We start from the raw sequence: 18,415 nt of genomic DNA on the forward strand, positions 1-18,415 counted from the left end.
GAACATGGACCTTATTTGAGGAGAAAGACTCTCCAACTTTTCCAAAGTGATGTCTCCTGTTACAAATAACATTGGTCTTGCAAAACGTCTGATGGTTTTGGCAGTATAGTGTGTAAAGTGAAAAGGTTGAGCATGTTGGCTTTGGACTCAAGTCCAGACTCCACCGCTTCTCAGGTATGAGGGCCAGGGAATTTACTGTTTTAAGCCTCCATTTCCTCCCATGGTAAGGTTGATGACAACTCTGGACTATTTCAAATAGTGAGTCCCTAACAACACGTGGGGGGCTTTTGATATTTTACCTTTGAACTCCTCAGAGTAGAAGAGATTGGAAAAGATTGAGAAATGCATTTTTAAAAGGTCCTTTGAAGAAGAGATTGTCTTTTCTTCCAACAGGAAAAGTGTTTACATTCTTCCTAGCAGTGTAACTGTCCATTTCCAGGAGACCTAGCAGCCTAATCCATACTTCTCCTGGTACCAGGGCTGAGTAAGCTGATTCTCTCCAGCTGGGAACTTACTAACACTTCTTCCTGATCAATGTAACACGTGGCTTGTTAAAAAGAGTCACTCAAAACTGAACAAAGCTAACTACCAAAGGCTTGCACACAAGCCGTATCTTAATGATGAGCCCAAGGAAATTGTATCACCTGTCCAAATGTTCTTGGTCACTGGGTGTTTTTCAAAAATAAAAAAGACAAGAACTGCTAAGATCTTCATTACTCCCCTTTCATTTTACACTAAATAGCTGCAAAGTCAGTCTATAGCATATGGTAAAACTATTCGGTCGGGGAGGGGAACCTCTAAGCTCATCACCTAAGCTGTCAAGTCATGTGGTGTTTCATCTGGAATTTAAAATCAAAGACAAGAAAACCTAGAGATGTCCTGACCTGTTATTAACTTTGCATTTTTTAAAGATTACTATGCTTCGCTGTTAGCAAAACGGTCATTAAAAGTACAGCACAGAGTCAAGCAGTAAAATTGGACCCCATAAAGTATGACAGTATCATGGCTCTTAAAGACCCCCATGCAGATGTTCCTAATCAGACTGCAAACACAAACACACAAACCAGTTTGTTCCAGTTACAGAATAATTTCATTAAAAGCATGCTTATAATTGAACAGAATAAATAATAGTTAAAGCCAGGGAGGTAGTGAAACTGTATTGAAATGTAATCCCAAGGACTCTCTGCCAAGAAAACTGTTCCAACATTTGAAAGCCGGGAAGCTGAGCAATCCTCTCCTGGCTACAGGTAGAAAATTATTACCTGAGTTAGCCAAAACCTGTGAGAACATACCTTTAGGGAAATGACACACACACACACATACATGCATGCACGCACACACACACACACACACACACACACACACACAAGCACAAAGAATGCCTCTTTTTGAATCTGCTGCTCTGGGAAAGTTAGAAGTCCAATTTCTCACCGTGTTCACTTCTTACTGAGGCACGCATGCTGCAGGAAATGCGCTGCAGGAGTAAACAGGCACATGCAGCCCACACATGCTCCGAGGACGCAGGATTCTCTTCGCAAACTGTGATCTTGGCAATAAGCCTCCTTTATGCACTGAGAGCTCCATTCCCTATTTAGAGCGAGTCCCAAGGCTACAGCAGGTAAGTGTGCGCTGCTAATTAGGCTCAAAGGTGATTGTATTCAAAACAGGAACTATTCCGTAGCATATTCAATGGAGGTAGGAAATTGTGCCAGCACAGTGAAGTTATAAGAGTTCCTTTTCCCACAATTACCGATCTTTTACTTTGAATCAGTATGAACTTTAACATTGCAAAATATGTAATTCCATTCAAGGGTTGGTGCTTAATTGCTTAATTCCAAGCCCCCCCCCCAAAAAAAAAAGCCAAGTAATTTTAAAATCAATTAAGAAAATCTTGCACAGAAACATCAACTCTGCTTATTTTCCTAATGCTTATATCCATCTTATTAAAAGTCTGTTTCATTAACTGGACTGTCACTCCTAGATCATGATCCCCATCCAAGAAGCAAAGCAGCAAGAATTCAACATAGAAGAGTAAACTCAAACGCCACACTCACCCTGTGTCACCTGCTGAACTGCCAACATGAGCCCAGACACAGTGTCTGGCAGCAGGTTTTCCTTCAGACTGTACTGTGGTGCCCATTCCAAAATAGGTAGACGCCTTCTCCACCACAGTTTAACGTCCTCGCAGTGGGGGGCGTGCACCTTGCCCCACAGCGCGCTTTTCTTTTTCCTCTTTGCTCCGGTCATTTTCCAGATCCCCTCCTGTAGTAGTCAACTTCTTCAAACAAGGGAGAGAGAGAGAAAAAAACGGCTGATGAACACCTCCTTTCAATGCCAGGCTCCAGTTCGTCTGTGGTTTACAATGCCAAAGCTGTTCAGAAAACAGTAAGTGGGAGAGGAAGAGAGGAGAGAGAGGAGAGGGGAAGAGAGGTGGCAGGAACATAAATTGATGCAACTGAGCTGGGGATCTTACTGTGCAGAGTTCAGCTAATTGTTCTAGATAAAAATTAGAGACCCAAACCTTGAATTCTTATCTGAGTAAGAGATGGTTCCTGCTAATGGAACACTTTTCTGGTCTTGGGAAAGGAATGGGTTCAGTGGTGAGATGGCTACAGCTCCCTTGCCAGTAATTCCCCTTATATTCACTGTCGTCTTATGTTTTTGGCTGCATTCCCAATGGTTAATGAGGTAGTGCGGGGCGTGTGTTGGAAGTGGGCTGGGCTATGCTAATGAAACCAGGAAGCATTGGCCAGCCCAGTGTCTCTCTCCACTAGCTAAAGCTGATTCCTGACTGCCACAGGGATCTTCAGCGGGGAGTATGCTCAGAGAATGCAGCCATGCTTCTCTGAGGTGTCCATTTCTATTCGCCAGCTCCACAAAGAACAGAAACTACATGAATCCCCGTCATTTTATTCTTGGGGACACGGAGTGTTCATTCATACAAAAAACATTCAGATAGCCACGATGACATCTGAGGGAAGACTAGGAAGTTCTTATAAACAAACTGAAATTTCATCTCCTGGGCTAAAGAAATAAGTACCAGAATGAGCAAGTATTTGTGGCTAGGATTTATTTTTCTTCCTGTTTCTGCTCATTCACTTTTCACTGATTGTTTCGCAAAGTTTTGAATTAACATACTTATGCAACTGTAAGTAAAATTTATTGAGGGATTTGGTATCATTAAAACTATTGTTTGAAGTGCCACTCTGTGCATGTGTGGTGTGCGTGTGTGTGTGTGTATCTGTAATACTATCTTTAGTTGGCATAACTTTTAGTAGAGTGTTGTCCTTTTAAGAATGAGTGTTACGTTTTATAACAAAATAGACTGTCAAAGATTTTATGATATTGTTATTTCCCACTGCCTCCAGAAGAATAAGCTAGCATTATGATCTGAACCATTGGAACTCACCCAAAAAGCCAATATTCTAAGTAAAACCGTAGAGCCAAAAAAAAAAAAAAGAAGAAGAAGAAGAAAAAGAAGAGCATGTGTGTGGTTTGCTGCAGTGCTTTCTAACGTGTTTGTCCAGAGACATCAGATGCTGGAGGTTGCTAGAGCCATACAGAGTTAGAGCCGTGGATTCTCTAAAGGACCCTGCTACGCTTTCTCCCATTACTTAAAATATGTGGAAGAGCCACTTTCTCAGCTTCAAAAGTACAATATCCCTTGTTTTATATCTACTTGGCAATACTTTTTTCATATCTAGTGAGTTCTAAATATATAGAGTGATATGCATTTTATATGAATGTATGGAATTTGTTCTGTTTTGTCGAATATCTACATCACTTCAGTTTCTAATACTTTAAGACATTTCTAGCTCAGGATGAAGTTAAAGGTTTATAAAGAAGGAGTCTTATCAGGACTGAGATGAAGCTCAGTGGTATGGTTTTTGCTTAGCAGGCATGAGGCCCTTGGTGCAGTCCCTAATAAAAGAAAAAGAGGGAGAAGGAGAGAGAAGGAGAAGTCTCAATCAGAGAGGATGCCGCAAATGGTAGCCTTTTAACTTGTTATTGAATATTCAAGTTTTTCAGAATACAGATGGAAATCAACACACTGGGTTGGCTCTCCTTTGCCATGGAGATCTCTCCCTTTGCGGCATGTGTTCTACCAGCACGTGTGCACAGTGAATATCAGAAGCTATGTGCACACTCGTTGTGTATCACTTTCCTGCTTAAGATAAACATGAAGTTTTAAAAATAAATCTAGACAATAAATTCAAACCTAGGCTGCAAAACAAATGAGAAGAAAAAATCATTGAAAAGTTCACTGAAGTCACCAATCTCTTACTTTCTGCTAAGTCCTAGAAACAAATCATTCACCTGAGCAGAACTTCTGTGAAGAAAAGTGAGTAAAAGAATCCACTCAGAACTACCTGTCCTGCATCAGGGCCAGTGACTGTGCTAAGTGATTCCTGCTCTCAAGGGTTTGGATTTGTATGAGAGATTAGTTCTTAGAAGTCTCATCAGACTGTCCCTAAGAGAATAAACCCTTCCAAAAAACCTTTTCTAAAGCTTAAACCTATCGCTCCACTTCCATTTTTTCCAATCCTGTGTGTAGACACGCTATGTAAAGCCTGCCAAAGCTCCACTCCACAGCGAGCTATCAGTCTTATTTGTAATCAGCAATGCCGAACAAAGAAAGCTTTATGCGGAATTTCTTCACACGCATGAAACCCTCAAAGTGATTTGGCCAGCCCCTAACGTTCTGTTAGACTAGTAACATTTATTTGAAAGTTCAGTGCCTAGGGTAATTAAGGTTCTGTCGTATATACCACCTATAGGGGCCATCTCTTCCCTGAATGTCCAGTGAGCACTGACAAACATTGAAAGATTCTCTGATTGTCTTCCTCTTCAGATATGGACCCAGGGGAAGCTTCTTCTTCCTGAAATATCACTTTGATCACATTACTGACATGTTGAAATTTCTGTCCTATCCAACATTAAACTCAAACTTATTAATGAAAGCAGCGTGAGTCTTCTGTTCCCCACTGCCCCCAACTACCTTAGCATAGACTCTAATTCAACAAGTTATGTCTGACACAATCACTGCAGAGGAGGAGAGGGGTGGAGAGAGGAGCTATTGTCTATACTTCAGGACTTAAAGAGATATTTAATGTAGGGGATAGGAAAAGGTATAACTAACATTCTCCCAGCCAAAAAAATATAGATAAATTAATAATGAAGTCACACAGGATGAGCTGTATGCTCAGGAATGGGGGGGTTTCATTATCACTGGGGATAAATTCCTCCCATTCCATCCAGACCCTATTTTCCAGCAAGTAACAGTTCTCAGGCTACAACACACTGACTCCCTAGTCACGTGATCTTCTCCTTCACATCTTCAAACTATTTAGTAAAAGCTACATCTTCCATGAACACTTTCCTGGACCCCTAGCAATCTGGTCATGCACTATGTTTAGTATTCAGGTAGCCTTCAGATATAGACCTCGAGTCTTTCTCATGATATGTTTTTTTTTCTTCCCTCACATCTTTTCTACATGATTTTCTTCTCTCTCACTCACATTAAATTCCTTATGAGTAGGGCTGATTCCTTTTCTCGCGATTTTGTAGGACACACTGTAGACATCGCGTCCACTAGATAAACACGCACACAGTCACTCTGGGGCTCAAGGATCACTGAGCCTGCTGCGGCATAATTGCCACCCTGTGCTCCAAGAGAGTGCGGATAGCGTACGGAGAGAAAACAAGCAGAGGTCGTAGGGGGAAAATAGAGAGAGCATTTGTCTTCTCTTGCTCAGCTTCTCCATGCCCTTTCCAAACCTAAGAACTGTCCTTGGTTTTTTAACAGAAGTCCTTTTCTTTATATGATAGGATCTGAACTATGGAGTGAGGAAATCCCAGATAGGATGTGCAGAAAAGAGTGAGATACCACAAGAGAGGTAGCCACCCTCCTGCTGGAGACTTCACAGAAGCATGGTGTTGGCCTTGAGCGTACTCAAGGTGATCATGAAGCACATGGGAACCGGGCCAGGCATGAGTGAACTCGGAGTCTTTGGGAAGTATGAAGCTTGTTATAGACAGGTTCACATTTACCGGGTTTTGAGAGATGCAAGTAAAGACTGGCATATGACTTTTGGTTTGGGTGTGAGGTGCAGGGACCAGGCACCTAAAGCACTGAAATGTATCCAAGTTGTACTGGAAATACAGACTCACAAGCCATGGGTAGCATCCTTTTCTAACTCATATCTACTACACAAAGTTGGTCTACAGCATTTCTAATAAAAAGACACTGCAGAAAAGCTCCATCTGAAGGGCAGAGGGGAAGCCAGGATGCAAGTTTTTCTCTGCTTACCAAACCACACAACAGGTATTGAGATGCATCCACAAAGAGGGGTCAGCTTTTCTTAAGTCATCTAAACATGGTACCATCTTCTAATCAAGGCAAATTTTTAGATAGACCGGCATAGCCCTTAATCCAAATTCAGTTTTAGTTTTTCTAATGACTGAAGTTAACAAGCTTAGAAAAACAGCCCCTTCCAATTTCTGGACCTGATTATTAGAACATTCTTTCCTAATTGGTAAGCCAAGACCCACTATTTAATATTTCTACTCTGGTCTTTGCCCTAGCCTCTGTACTATATTACAGACTCTCAGCTTCCAGCCTAATTCATTCAGAGCTACAATTTCTGAAAATAGTTCTTTGTTTTCCCCGGAACTGTTCATTTCCTAAATACCATTACACATGGAAGTCAATTGCAGTACTGAATTCCACAAGGTTGTCTCATAACAAGCCAGTCAGCCCAATGGTGAGCTCACCAACAGTGAGCGAGGTTGATATCAATAATGTGCTTAACTTCCTGCCTTTGATTGAACAGAGCTCTCCAGGCTCTTGCTTCACCCTCGTTCTGTGATTTTTGATACTATGAGATAATATCAACTGACAGCCCCAGCGCCGTAGTAAGGAATATACAGGAAGAACACTGGGGTTTTCTCACCACCGGCCTACTTTTAAGCCTGGGGGAGACCCTGTAACACAGGACATGTGACATTCTCCTCCAGCCACTGCTTGCGAAAAAAGACCATGCGGCATATTTACTAGCACCTATACTATAGAATAAAATTTCCTCAGAAAGAATTGAGAATGGTCAAATATGATAGATTTTTTTTTATTGTCTCTAAAATGAATTTTAAGAATTCATATTAAGTCAAGGATACTGTCTTCATCAGTCATGAAATTTTGATTGAGAAAAAAGAAAAGAGAGTGAAATTGGTTCCCCAGTTTCATTGGTTCTACCTCTGGATACGTAGCCACCATTTTAGTGAATAACAATCATAAAAAAAGAGAGATTATTTGGAACTTAATATTACTCAGAAAGGGAATCTCTAAAATACTCCATAAGCTTTGTGCTTTCACATAATGATCAGTCCCCAACAAAAATTTCCAGCATATAAGAGTGTTTGACTTACTTTTAAGGGAAATTCAAAATCAATATGAACCTTGCCCCATTAGCACATGAACTTGAAATAGCACCTTGTGGCCACCCCTAATTAAAAGATTCAAACAGTGCAGTAGTCATAGTTACAGTATTCTGGAAGGTGATCATTTAGGTTTTAATACAAAAGGTATAAAGCAGTACTAACACCCAGGACTTGAAATTCTTTTAAAAGCCTTCCTTCCGTTATGAAGTTTCATCAGAAGACAGAGAAGTACACAGAAAGGTGGCTTACAAAGTCTACACTGACCAAATCGTTCTCATATATGTCTAACACTAGGTCCCAGTATCAAAGGCAAACCTCAAGGTGGGCCTGGTGGTTAGGCTTCTAACCAAAATCGTGAAGACACTGAAACAGGAGGGATACTACAAGTTCATATTCAGTCTGGACAACTTCTGGAGGCAGACCCTCTCTGACAACAGAAAAGGGAAGAGAGCCAAGGACACAGCTGAGCAGTGGGCTGTCGTTAGGGTGTGAGGCCCCGAATTGAGCCCCGTACTGCAATCAATCAATCAATAAAAATGAAAATGGAAAGCTAACTTTCCTTTTTTGACTTTAAATCTTCAAGCCTTTGTACTCTTTGGGTCAAGATAAATGGAAAAGCACAGAGGGCTGGCGTTTGGATAAGAATTTTGATAATTTTGCCAATATTTTTCATTTTTCCAATAAGTCATCAAATTACTATTCTAAAATAAATTTTTGAAAGCACAGAAAAGTGTTTAATAAGCAAATATGTATACTCATACTGCTAGTTTCAATTTTTGCATTGATATCCCTATTTTTCTATGACATGTTTTACTTTGCACAGTTTAGGCATGATGGTCCATTGTGTGCATCTGCAGGGATATATGAGATTAACAACCCCCTCCTCAAAGGTGGACCAAAGTGCGCATGCTACATAAGCTTCGCTGTCAAGGAATGGACGCGCTGGGTACCTCCAAGATTTTCATTACTACAAATAACACTGAGGAAACATCTTGGTGAGAGCTTTAAACCCATATTTCCAATTACTTCCTTATAAGTAAATAGTTAGAGTCCCAGTGCCAAAGAGCCATTCTTAATTGTGCCTTTTTATTGGCAGCTATTTTTCCCATGATCCAAAGAGGGTTTTTTTTCTGGATCAAGTTTTACACAAGCCCAGGTCTACAATAAATCCATCTTGCAGTGCTGTCTGTTGACTTAACATTTCATGATGTCTAGCTTTCTGATCATTTAGCAAATAGCTCAAGTATTCATAGACTTTCCTGAGACCTTTAAGTCACAAACTATATTTTCGCTTTTGAGCTTATTTTTACTTGGCGGTATCTATTCCATGACTGACACATAAATCAGACATGAGCTATAAGTAGTGCCCAATTCCCAAAACAATACTTAAAACAATAACCAGAAGTTCTCAGCACTCATATTTGTCTACGAAAGCCAAATTCGCTGTCAGTGAGATAAAGGTAATATAAAAAGAGAACATGAATGATTATAGTAGTTATTTAAACATGGACAAACAAAGAGAGAGACAGACAGAGAGAGAGAGAGAGAGAGAGAGAGAGAGAGAGACAAAGACAGAGACAGAGACAGAGACAGAGACAGAGGCTGGAAAGATGGTTTCGCAGTTAAAAGAATATGCTGGTCTTTTATTCCCTAGCACACATATGGAGCCTTTCATAATTGCCCTAACCCCACCCCAAAAGGACTCAATGCCCTTTCCTGACGTCCACAGGCAGCACCATGCATGTGGTGCACACACCTTATATAAGCACATACACAGCTACATAAAATAAGAATGAGTGGATGAATAAATAATAAATAAATACACTTTAAAATATAGAAAAGTCCTCAAGCCATTTTAATTCAATAAAAATTCAGGACATTAAGGGAATTTTTTGGATCTTGAACAAAGAATTTTATTCAGTTCTGGAAACAGCAAACAGACAAAGCACAGATATTTTATTTCCCTCACTAATTAGTGGCACAACCGAAATTTACCCTAGAAATTTCAACGTTTACACTGCATATGGGCTGCAATATTCATTGCAATATCCTATATATTACTGGTAGTAAAAAAAAAATTCATCTGCTCAAGCAATAAATCAACCTGCAGGGAATATTGCTGTTTATTCATGTCAAAAGAAACATCTGAAGTGGTGCGCTGTGGAGCCAGACAACCAACGAGCACAACTTCGCCAAGCAAAGCTGAAACTAAATGCCAGCTTCTCAAGGTCTTTGAAAGGAACATTTAGATAAGTGGGCACCAAGGACAATGCTTGGCACACGGGAGAGGCACTGATAAATTCTAATTGTTAGCTCTCACAAATTTCCTTGACCATTTGCTAAGATAATTTGAACCATGTTTGAGACTTTCGACAGTTTTGAGCTGAGGTTTTGATATGCCTTTAAACATTAATATGTAAAGGTACAAAACCTTAAATGTCTCATTTTCCATTATTATTCAATTTGAATGAATTATTTTCTTCTCCTGAGGTGAACAATTGGACCGAGATTGTAATTTTCTGTAAATCTATCTACTTAGTCCCTGAGCTAATGACAACACAGATCTATTTCCATCTGAGTCAATGCAGATGAATTTGTTCTCAAACTGGAAAGCTGAAATATATGATGTCAAGATGAATACTAAAGCAATCAATCATTTCAGTAAAAAATTTGCATAAATCTATTAAAGGTGTGTGGCATAGGTATTAGGGGGAGTGCCCATGAGCACGGTGTGAATTTATGGCAATTATTCTGGGAGTTTTAATTTAAACAAAGGCCTTAGCAGAAATATTTTCCCTCATTTGATCTATACATCACGCCTAACAAATTGTGATTCTCTGTACAATCTGTGAAAATGACACTTTAGTATACTTTGAGACTAGTGTCAAAGTGAGAAAAAATTAATGTGTTCAGTAGCCTATTGTTCACAAACCTGTCAATCCTAGATACCAAAAAAAAAAATTTATTGAGTATGTACTAACATGTGCTCAAATTAATATTATTCTTAATATTTCCTATTCCATGATCATTCTTACTACTTTAACCCACTGCTCTGATAGGCTGCTTTATCAGTTTCCTGGATGATCAGAATGTTTTATAACACATCAGCTCTCCATGAACTTCTACAGACTAGGCAAACCTACAAAAGCCCCAAGAATGAGGAGACATTATAACTAGTAAATCTAACACAATTGAGATTTTAAGAGTCCTAAAACCAAGAGCTCAAAACATAAACCAACCCTCAAAAAATTGATGTCTGCATGACGCTTACTAGATTCTAGTCAGTACATTGAACAGAAAATGCTCCAAAATGAGAAAGAGAGTGACTATACCCCAATCCTCACTAGCGCCCTCTGTCGACTATACCCCAATCCTCACTAGCGCCCTCTGTCGACTATACCCCAATCCTCACTAGCGCCCTCTATGGACTATACCCCAATCCTCACTAACGCCCTCTGTGAACATGTGGACCCACTCTGCATATAAGGTAAGGAAAGCATTTCTTTCATGCATTCTCCATTCTCACAGGCACACCCCTGTTGGGAGCAGTGAGACCCCAGATCCTGAATTTCTTGTAATCCCCTGATCTGAGTGCCTACAGCTGCTCTGAGCATGAGACCTTCAGGAGTTCCTGATGGCAGAAGAGTGGTTTCTGGTGGGTTTGGCTGGGGCGTGGCTATCTCTATATAATCTACCCCTGAACACAATAAAGGGGGCATTCTTGGGGAATTCAAGGATGACCCGTGTCTCTGTCTGTCTGTGTGTGTCTTTATTTTAACCTCCAGCTCCCTTGCCTGAAGCTCGTGAACTGGGTGCCAGCGCACTGAGCGCAGACACGGGGGCGCGGTGCACAGCACTGCCCAATACCAATATGGTGATCAAAGTTTAGCAGATGAGTTGTAAATCCAAGAAGGAATGGCTAACCTCACAATGAAGATATACCTTTTTTTTTCTAGTCCCATGATGATCAATTCAAGAAACCGAGATAGGAAAATGGAATACAGTTCTTTTTCTATTTATCTCCAGGTCTCTGAAGAAATGTATTCCTTCAATTGATCAAACGATCAGATTGAAAAGCAAAAGTAGAGAGATTCACAAACAGAGCAGAGACCAAATCACAGGACGAAACATTTGCCATCAAAGAATGTTAATGAGGACTGTTGCCCTGCGATTGGTTTTGATGATACTGTCAGGAGAGAAATCAGAAATCGTGCAATTCACGATAAACATCATCAAGAAAAACAATATGAGTAAGGGCTTTGATATGGAACACGTTTAAAAGGGAAGGATTAGGGAAGAGAAGATGTGTGATTGAAGCAGCATGGAATTTAACAGCTGAGAAGTTGCTAGGTGACCTTGGGGAAACCAGTTTTACTGTAGTAATGGGGAAAGAAGACAGACTGGTTTGGCTGAAGAGAAATGGGTGCTAAGAAACATAGTGACTATTTTTTCCGTAAGTGTAATGAAGCTGGAAGATCTTCAAGACAGAAATCTGGAATTGTTATTTCAGATGTGAGAGAGTGACGGAGAAAAGAGTAAAAATGCTGAAGTATGTGAGGGATGGGCAGAGCCAGCTGCAGAGCCAGAAAGAAGTGTAAAAGACAGAGCTGCAGCAGCATCCTTTAAGACGCCAGGCAGTATGCCGACATGGGAAAGGAAGAGGGACTCTCTGGGACAGAAAAGAGAGAGAGGGAACTTGGTTAAACCTCCCAGATGACTTAGAAAACAGTTAAGGTGGCACTGTCAGATAATGTGAGATACATGCCTGGTAAAATCTGAAGAACACAAGGAATATGCTTGTGTCAGGAATGTCTAATAAAAGGTGGAGATGTATTTACACAAAAACCAAATGCACTCATTGCTTATCTGAAATTCAAATATTTGTACTGAGCATGCGATTTTGAAGTCATTTATCTGAGGCACAAATTTAAATGTGTATCCCCAGTATCATCATACAGTGAACTGAATCTGAGATACATTTGCAAAGTACAGGTTTTCTCCTGGCCACTAGTATGCTTTGTAACCAGATACCACTTCTCCCAGTGATGCGGCATAGTATCAATGATGGTTTGAATTCCAGTTCTGCCACTTCTCGGCTCTGTGATCTTCAGCAAATGTGTCTGGAAGAACAAAATGAAACCTTTGAAAGGGTACTGGTGCTTCCAACACTAACTCTTGAAGCAACAGTGCCACCTAGTGGTCGTGAAGCCAATGAGGAGCAACCACGATCACCTGTGAAGGATGCTAGGCTTTATCCACAAAGGACTTGTTGAGTGTAGGTCAGTAGCGATCTCAACAGTGAGCAATCGCTCCCAACGCCTGTGGCACACACTCATTTCATTGTCTCATCGAGGTAACTCATAGCTTAGCAACACAGGGACACAACGCCTCCTGCATTACCTACTTCCCCCTTTCTGTCTAGCTTACTCTTGAATAAAACTACTTCTGCTACCTGGGATATTTTAACTATGAAACTAGCCGCACGGACTTCAAATTTTTTCCATTTTTACTAACTGTATTATTCTCTAAAAACTGGCAGAAAGGACGAGAGGCACGGGCAGAGCTGGAGACATGAAGCTTGAGGATTTTCTCATTTACTAACTTCAATTTTTCCCTTCTGTTTAGGTTAGCAGTTTCTATTTTCTTTCTCACACTGTCAAGAGAAGACTATGTGATTTGGAAGTGGGTGGAACCCAGAACCTAAATTAATATATAAATATTCCAGTAAAAATTTTGCTTCTGGGTTAATTTAAGACCAATGTCTACCCTCAGCATTATATTGTGACTTCTGTCCTGAAGGCATCTCAATGAAAACAGAAATTTTGTGTTTTCAGAAAGGAATGAATCGGGCCGAGTTTTTGCACTTCTGGAAATATAAATAGTGGCTAACGATGCCAAGGAGCCTCTGGGGAAAGTTGTGCTTACGCTCAACTTAGATGGATTCCTTCCGTGAGAATATTCTAGTTGAGAATCCCATGGGCTAGTAAACTTTGCATTGAAACTGGTAATATGTCAACTCTGATATGGCTTGGCTTGAGACTGATTAATCAATGACTGGCAGAAGTATTTCCTGAGTTTGCTTTTGAGAAATATAAATATATCAAAAACGGGCAAGGAACATTCCTTTTAAAGGGCCAGTCTTTTTTTTTAAGTAAGTTTCTAAATTCTCAATGATTTTCAATTGCCACATATTTCTATGTCTCACAGCCCTCGTGTGTTTTTATTTTCCATCATAGTCTTCCCTTCACCCAAACCTTTCATAAGTTTCCCACAGGTGACATTGTTTTTTAATGTTCCCTAGGCTGCTGGGAATTCCAAGCCCTCCTGACAGGAAAGAATGAGGAGGTGAACATGCATAGCTTACTAGAAAAGGCACGTGAGCATTTAAATCAGACCTCCATATGAGCAAGGATATCCCTCCAAGAACACTTCTTTCCATCTCTTGAAGGCCTCTTTCCTCTCAGTGTCCATGTTTAAGGCTTGAGGAACTCCTGCAAGACTAGAGACAGGAAACATTGACACAGTCCCTCCATATGGAAGCCCCAGGCCCCTTGAATGAGCCAGTGTTCTTAGCACCCAAAGGAGCTGTGAGAAAGCAGGTCATGGGCACATGCCGTGCCTACGTGCAAGGCATCAGTGAACACCATGAGAAGAACTCAGGCTTAAGAAGATGCAACACGAGGCAGCGCCTCTTGACCTTGTCTGTGAATTAGCTGCTGAAAATAATGGCTCCATTAGAGTGAGCTTCAGGATGAATATATCTGGGGAAAGAATTGAGAAACGGCACGATGCTGCTTAGCAATGTCAACAGGTCTAGTCACTGAGTGGAAGACTGCTTTCAAACATGATCATTTCCCAGCTGAGAAAAGAAAACACCCTTCTCATTCAGGTTTGACTGTTTCTTTGAAGAGCATTCAACGTTTCGAAACTTAATGTCTCTGTTTCCTCGTGAGGCTTGAGAATGAGTGAGGTGTTTAACGAATCTGAAAAGGAGGTGAACCTGGGTGCCCGTCACTGACAGATCTGTGCAGAACTTGCACAGAACACGACGGCAGGGTTACAGAATGTATGGACACACAAGGACACAGGGACACAGAGAGGTCCCTAGCACAGAAGCCCATCAATCAGTGAAGCTTTTAAAAGTCCATCCTAAAAATAGCGGGTTTGACACTTTGAGAAACCATTTCAGAGGAAAGTTTGCCTCATCAGCAGCAGGTCTCGTTAAACCATATGAAGTCATGGAGTTCATGAGCTCCAAAGGAAAACTCTGTGTGAGTTAGACGTCATTTTTTGGAAAGAACAATTATGAGAACTTTTGGAGAACTGCAGATTGCATTGAAGGACACAAAATTCAAGAAGGTTAAACAAACATGAAAGAAAATCCAAAATTTTTAGCAAATCGCCATTAAATCCATTCTCATTGTATGGCTTTTTATGTATTTAAATAAGAAGTTGTTTGTAAAAATGTGTTCTTGACTGATGGAAAAGGGAAGAGTTAGGATACGGGAGGGCAAGCTCTTTGGAAAGATTGGTGCTGTAACAGTACTTCTGAGACGACAATAATGGCTCAAAGAGCTGTAGTGCCCCGGGAACTAACTCATTACATCCCAGAACGCCAAATGGGAGGCTTCTGCTTTGCTACCAGCATGTGCTGCGATTCGGGGAAAGTGCTTTGCCTTTGAAATTCCAGGAACACATTAGCAGAAAGGGGGAAGACCAAGGGTTTCAGGGTGCTCAACCCCATGCCCCAAGGGGGAGCTGCCTACTATCCTTTCACACTCTCTCATCAACCGCCATTTCCCCTGGACGATCCCTGTTCTCCCTTCTGGGCTCATCCCGTGTTAAGTTATTGCAAGAAGCATTTGATGAATCCTAACGAGGCTGAAATGAATTAGCCTCTGTTTGATGGTTTCTTCTTCATTAGAGTCCCTCCAGGATAGCAAAAGGAGCATTTTTAATTAAATAAAACCAGGCCAGACTGAGGAAATAGCTTGCAAACCTCAGGTCCTCTCCACCAACTTGGACTCATTCACAATATACTTCAGTTCCTCCCTGAGAACACGAAGCAGCATTCTTGGCCTAGAACTGCCAAGCTGTAATTTGCTGGTAATGGCCGGTTTTCTTGGAATCACACAACTAAAGAGTCCCAGGAGATCACCTCGCTCAATCATCAGTATTCTCTAAATGATTTTTTTTCCTTTAAAAAAACATGAGCATTTCATTCAGAATGAAGCTTCTCTGGGAGTCTTCTGGCACAGGAGTGCCTGCCTCTCTCATGTACTTCTTGGAGACACGTGCATGTCTCGTCAGCAGATGCATGCTTCTCAGGACAGGCCAAGGAAGCACAGCTGGCGACGTCTTCACCAGCTCTTCCAGGTGCTTGCTTCCTCGAGCATGCCAGCTCTCTGTGCTCCTCCATTTCTTTCCTTTCTTTCCTTCTTTCTTTCTTTTTATTTTATTTTTTGTTGTTTTTTGGGGGGGTATTGTTTTGTTTTTTTGTTCGTTTGTTTTTCGAGACAGGGTTTCTTCAAGCATTTTGGTACCTGGAACTCGCTCTGTAGACCAGGCTGGCCCTGAACTCACTGAGATCCGCCGGCCTCTGCCTCCCAAGAGCTGGGATAAAAGGCGTGCACCACCACCAGTGGCTCAGCTTATCTTGGTTTCTTGAATGATGCTCAGGATTAGTAAAATATGTTCAACCAAAATTAATGATCGCACAGCATTTGCCTAGAAAATTCAACACTGTGAGCAGAAAGGATGGCATGACATCATGAAAAGGAACATTTGAAACAATGAATACCCCCTTTTATGAAAAAGTAGTTTTCAACCAATGTAAAATACCTGTTGTCTATTTCGTAACAAACTGAGTTGACATAAATAACTATGCCAAGAGTCAATGAACCATAACTCTTGCTCCTGATACAAACTGTCATATTCAAGAAACTAAAAAAGAACACGTTCCTTTGATTAGAATAATTAGCCCCTAAAATGCACATATTCAAAGCATTTGGTTCTATAAATATTTTCAACAGATAGGTGTCCGTCTGTTCATTGTCCAGCTTTTAAAATGCATTCAGAGAAACCAAATTAACTCGAGATCAATTTATTTCTCCTAATGAGTAATTCTAGTCTGAAAATAATTTCTCAGCTTGGAAATCTTAGATAATTTTGTTATACTCTGTAACAAAATTATGCAACATAGCTGATGATGATTAAATATGCCTAATTTTGTAAAAGATGATACAAAGCCCCAATACTATATGACGAAGAAATTTTAATGAGATTTGAGAAGTCCGTGGTGCTGGGGGTACCAGATGCTTTTCTGGTCTCCAGGTCCTGCCTAGCAGTGAAAAGGAAAGAATTAGGGTGCACTAGTGGGTGTTTCCAACAATATCCTACTAGCATCCTTAATTTTTCATATCTAAAACTAACTCTACATGTTCCACCAAAGCCAATCTATTTCTGAACCCTTTACCAAACTATGTGGCACCCATGGTCAGTGATATGTTTTATTTCTCTTAGATAATCATTCATGCCCTTGCTTCTAAAATATGGCCCATTGAATTTATCCCCCATGCTCATTTCCTACCAGTATCATCTCAACTCGTGGAAATATTGCTAGGCTCTTTTCCTCTTTCCTTACATTCTCCCCTTTATTATCTCCCCCTGTGTTGCTGTTAAGATCAGTTTTTCCTCTTCTTAGTATTCATTATAAATCAACTAGTATAAGCTTCTAGAAATCCAAGACACTCCCAGAGACAGGATCGTGTATCTATTCCCTTAATCTTTACAATAACTACCTCAGAAAAGTTATACTGTGCCACAGAGGTGACAGAGACAAGCCCAGAGAGGTTAGGGAAATGTTTATGGCCCCATTACAGTAAGCAGAGAAAAGTATGTCAGAAATGAGCAGGAAGAAACAATGCTCCACTGAGCTCAAAGAACTCCAGTGAGCATTGCGTGGAAATTTCAGGACCCAAAAGGGATGGTGTGATTTGAATGGGAAATGTCCCATACAGGTTTATATGTCTTCCAACCCTTTGTTCCCCAAAGATGGTGGGTGCTCTTTGGTAGCTTGGAGCGTACTTGGGAGGTGAAGCCTTACTGAAGAAGTGGGGCAGACCTTCAAATGTCACAGCCCAGCTCCACTTCCTGTCCACTTTCTGCTTCCTGACCTCAGATGCTCATGGCTCTGCGCACTCCCTACTATGATGAACAGAATCAGTCCGAACTGTAAGCCAAGCTAACCAATTCTCCCCTCGTACACTTCTTTCCATGGACTTAGCACAGAAATGCGACTGATGCAGAATGTGACTCCATAAATGGGGCCATGACGAAAGAATGGCAGGAGGCAGACCAGAGATCTGCAAGGAAAGGCATATTAAGAAATTTAGGCTTCAGATCAACCAAAATTTTGTTAGAATAATAAAAATATGGTCTATGCATCTGTACTTGTGGAAGGCATAAAGGGTGGTGAGAGACAATTCCAAGGTAGTGAAAATACTGCCCACCCAAATGAGAGCTTCAGACTTCGTCTGTGAAGGCCATGGAGGCTTAGGAGTGCAAGCACACAAATGTAAGAAGGACAATGGAGAAAATCACTGAACTCTAGTTAGTGACGCACTTGCTGAACTATGGAAAGGGAGTAAGGTAAAGCCTCAAAGTTACTTCCACAGGCATCAAAATAAGATTTATTGGAAAACCAATGATCAGTGGCAACCGTGCATAGAGAGCTGGAATCTCTGCAAATGGACTAGTTCAGGAGCAGCTCTCCTGTGAAGTGGAAATGAGGGAAAACATTTCAGTGGCAAAGTCAAATAGCAACCTAGCAGACTTCACAAGAAAGATTCTTAGAACTGGTAAATACTTGAATCAAAGAAGCAAGATACAAAATCGACATTTACAACTCAATAGCTTTTCTAGATATCATTTGTCATATGTTAAATCAAGAAAACAATGCCATTCACAGCACCTTTTT

The 18,415-nt window shown here is 40.8% G+C and overlaps 1 protein-coding gene across 3 annotated transcripts in view; it reads right to left on the reverse strand.

The window, feature by feature from the left end:
• The window catches only part of Slc26a7 (solute carrier family 26 member 7), a 104,958-nt gene extending 102,296 nt beyond the window's left edge, over nucleotides 1-2,662 (reverse strand). For 2 of the 3 annotated variants that reach the window (XM_041657369.1, XM_041657367.1), the window contains exons 1-2: nucleotides 2,522-2,662; nucleotides 2,055-2,278 (exon numbers count right to left, since the gene is read on the reverse strand). In XM_041657369.1, the coding sequence (XP_041513303.1) occupies nucleotides 2,055-2,247 (193 nt within the window). In that variant the 5' untranslated portion in view covers nucleotides 2,248-2,278; nucleotides 2,522-2,662. The remainder of the gene's footprint in view (nucleotides 1-2,054; nucleotides 2,279-2,521) is intronic. The other variant, XM_041657368.1, reaches the window with a different exon arrangement.
• Nucleotides 2,663-18,415: the final 15,753 nt, after the last annotated feature.

Source organism: Microtus oregoni, unplaced genomic scaffold (assembly GCF_018167655.1).
Source record: "Microtus oregoni isolate MIOR12 unplaced genomic scaffold, Mior012 000008F_ref0000371, whole genome shotgun sequence".
Lineage (NCBI taxonomy): Eukaryota > Metazoa > Chordata > Mammalia > Rodentia > Cricetidae > Microtus > Microtus oregoni.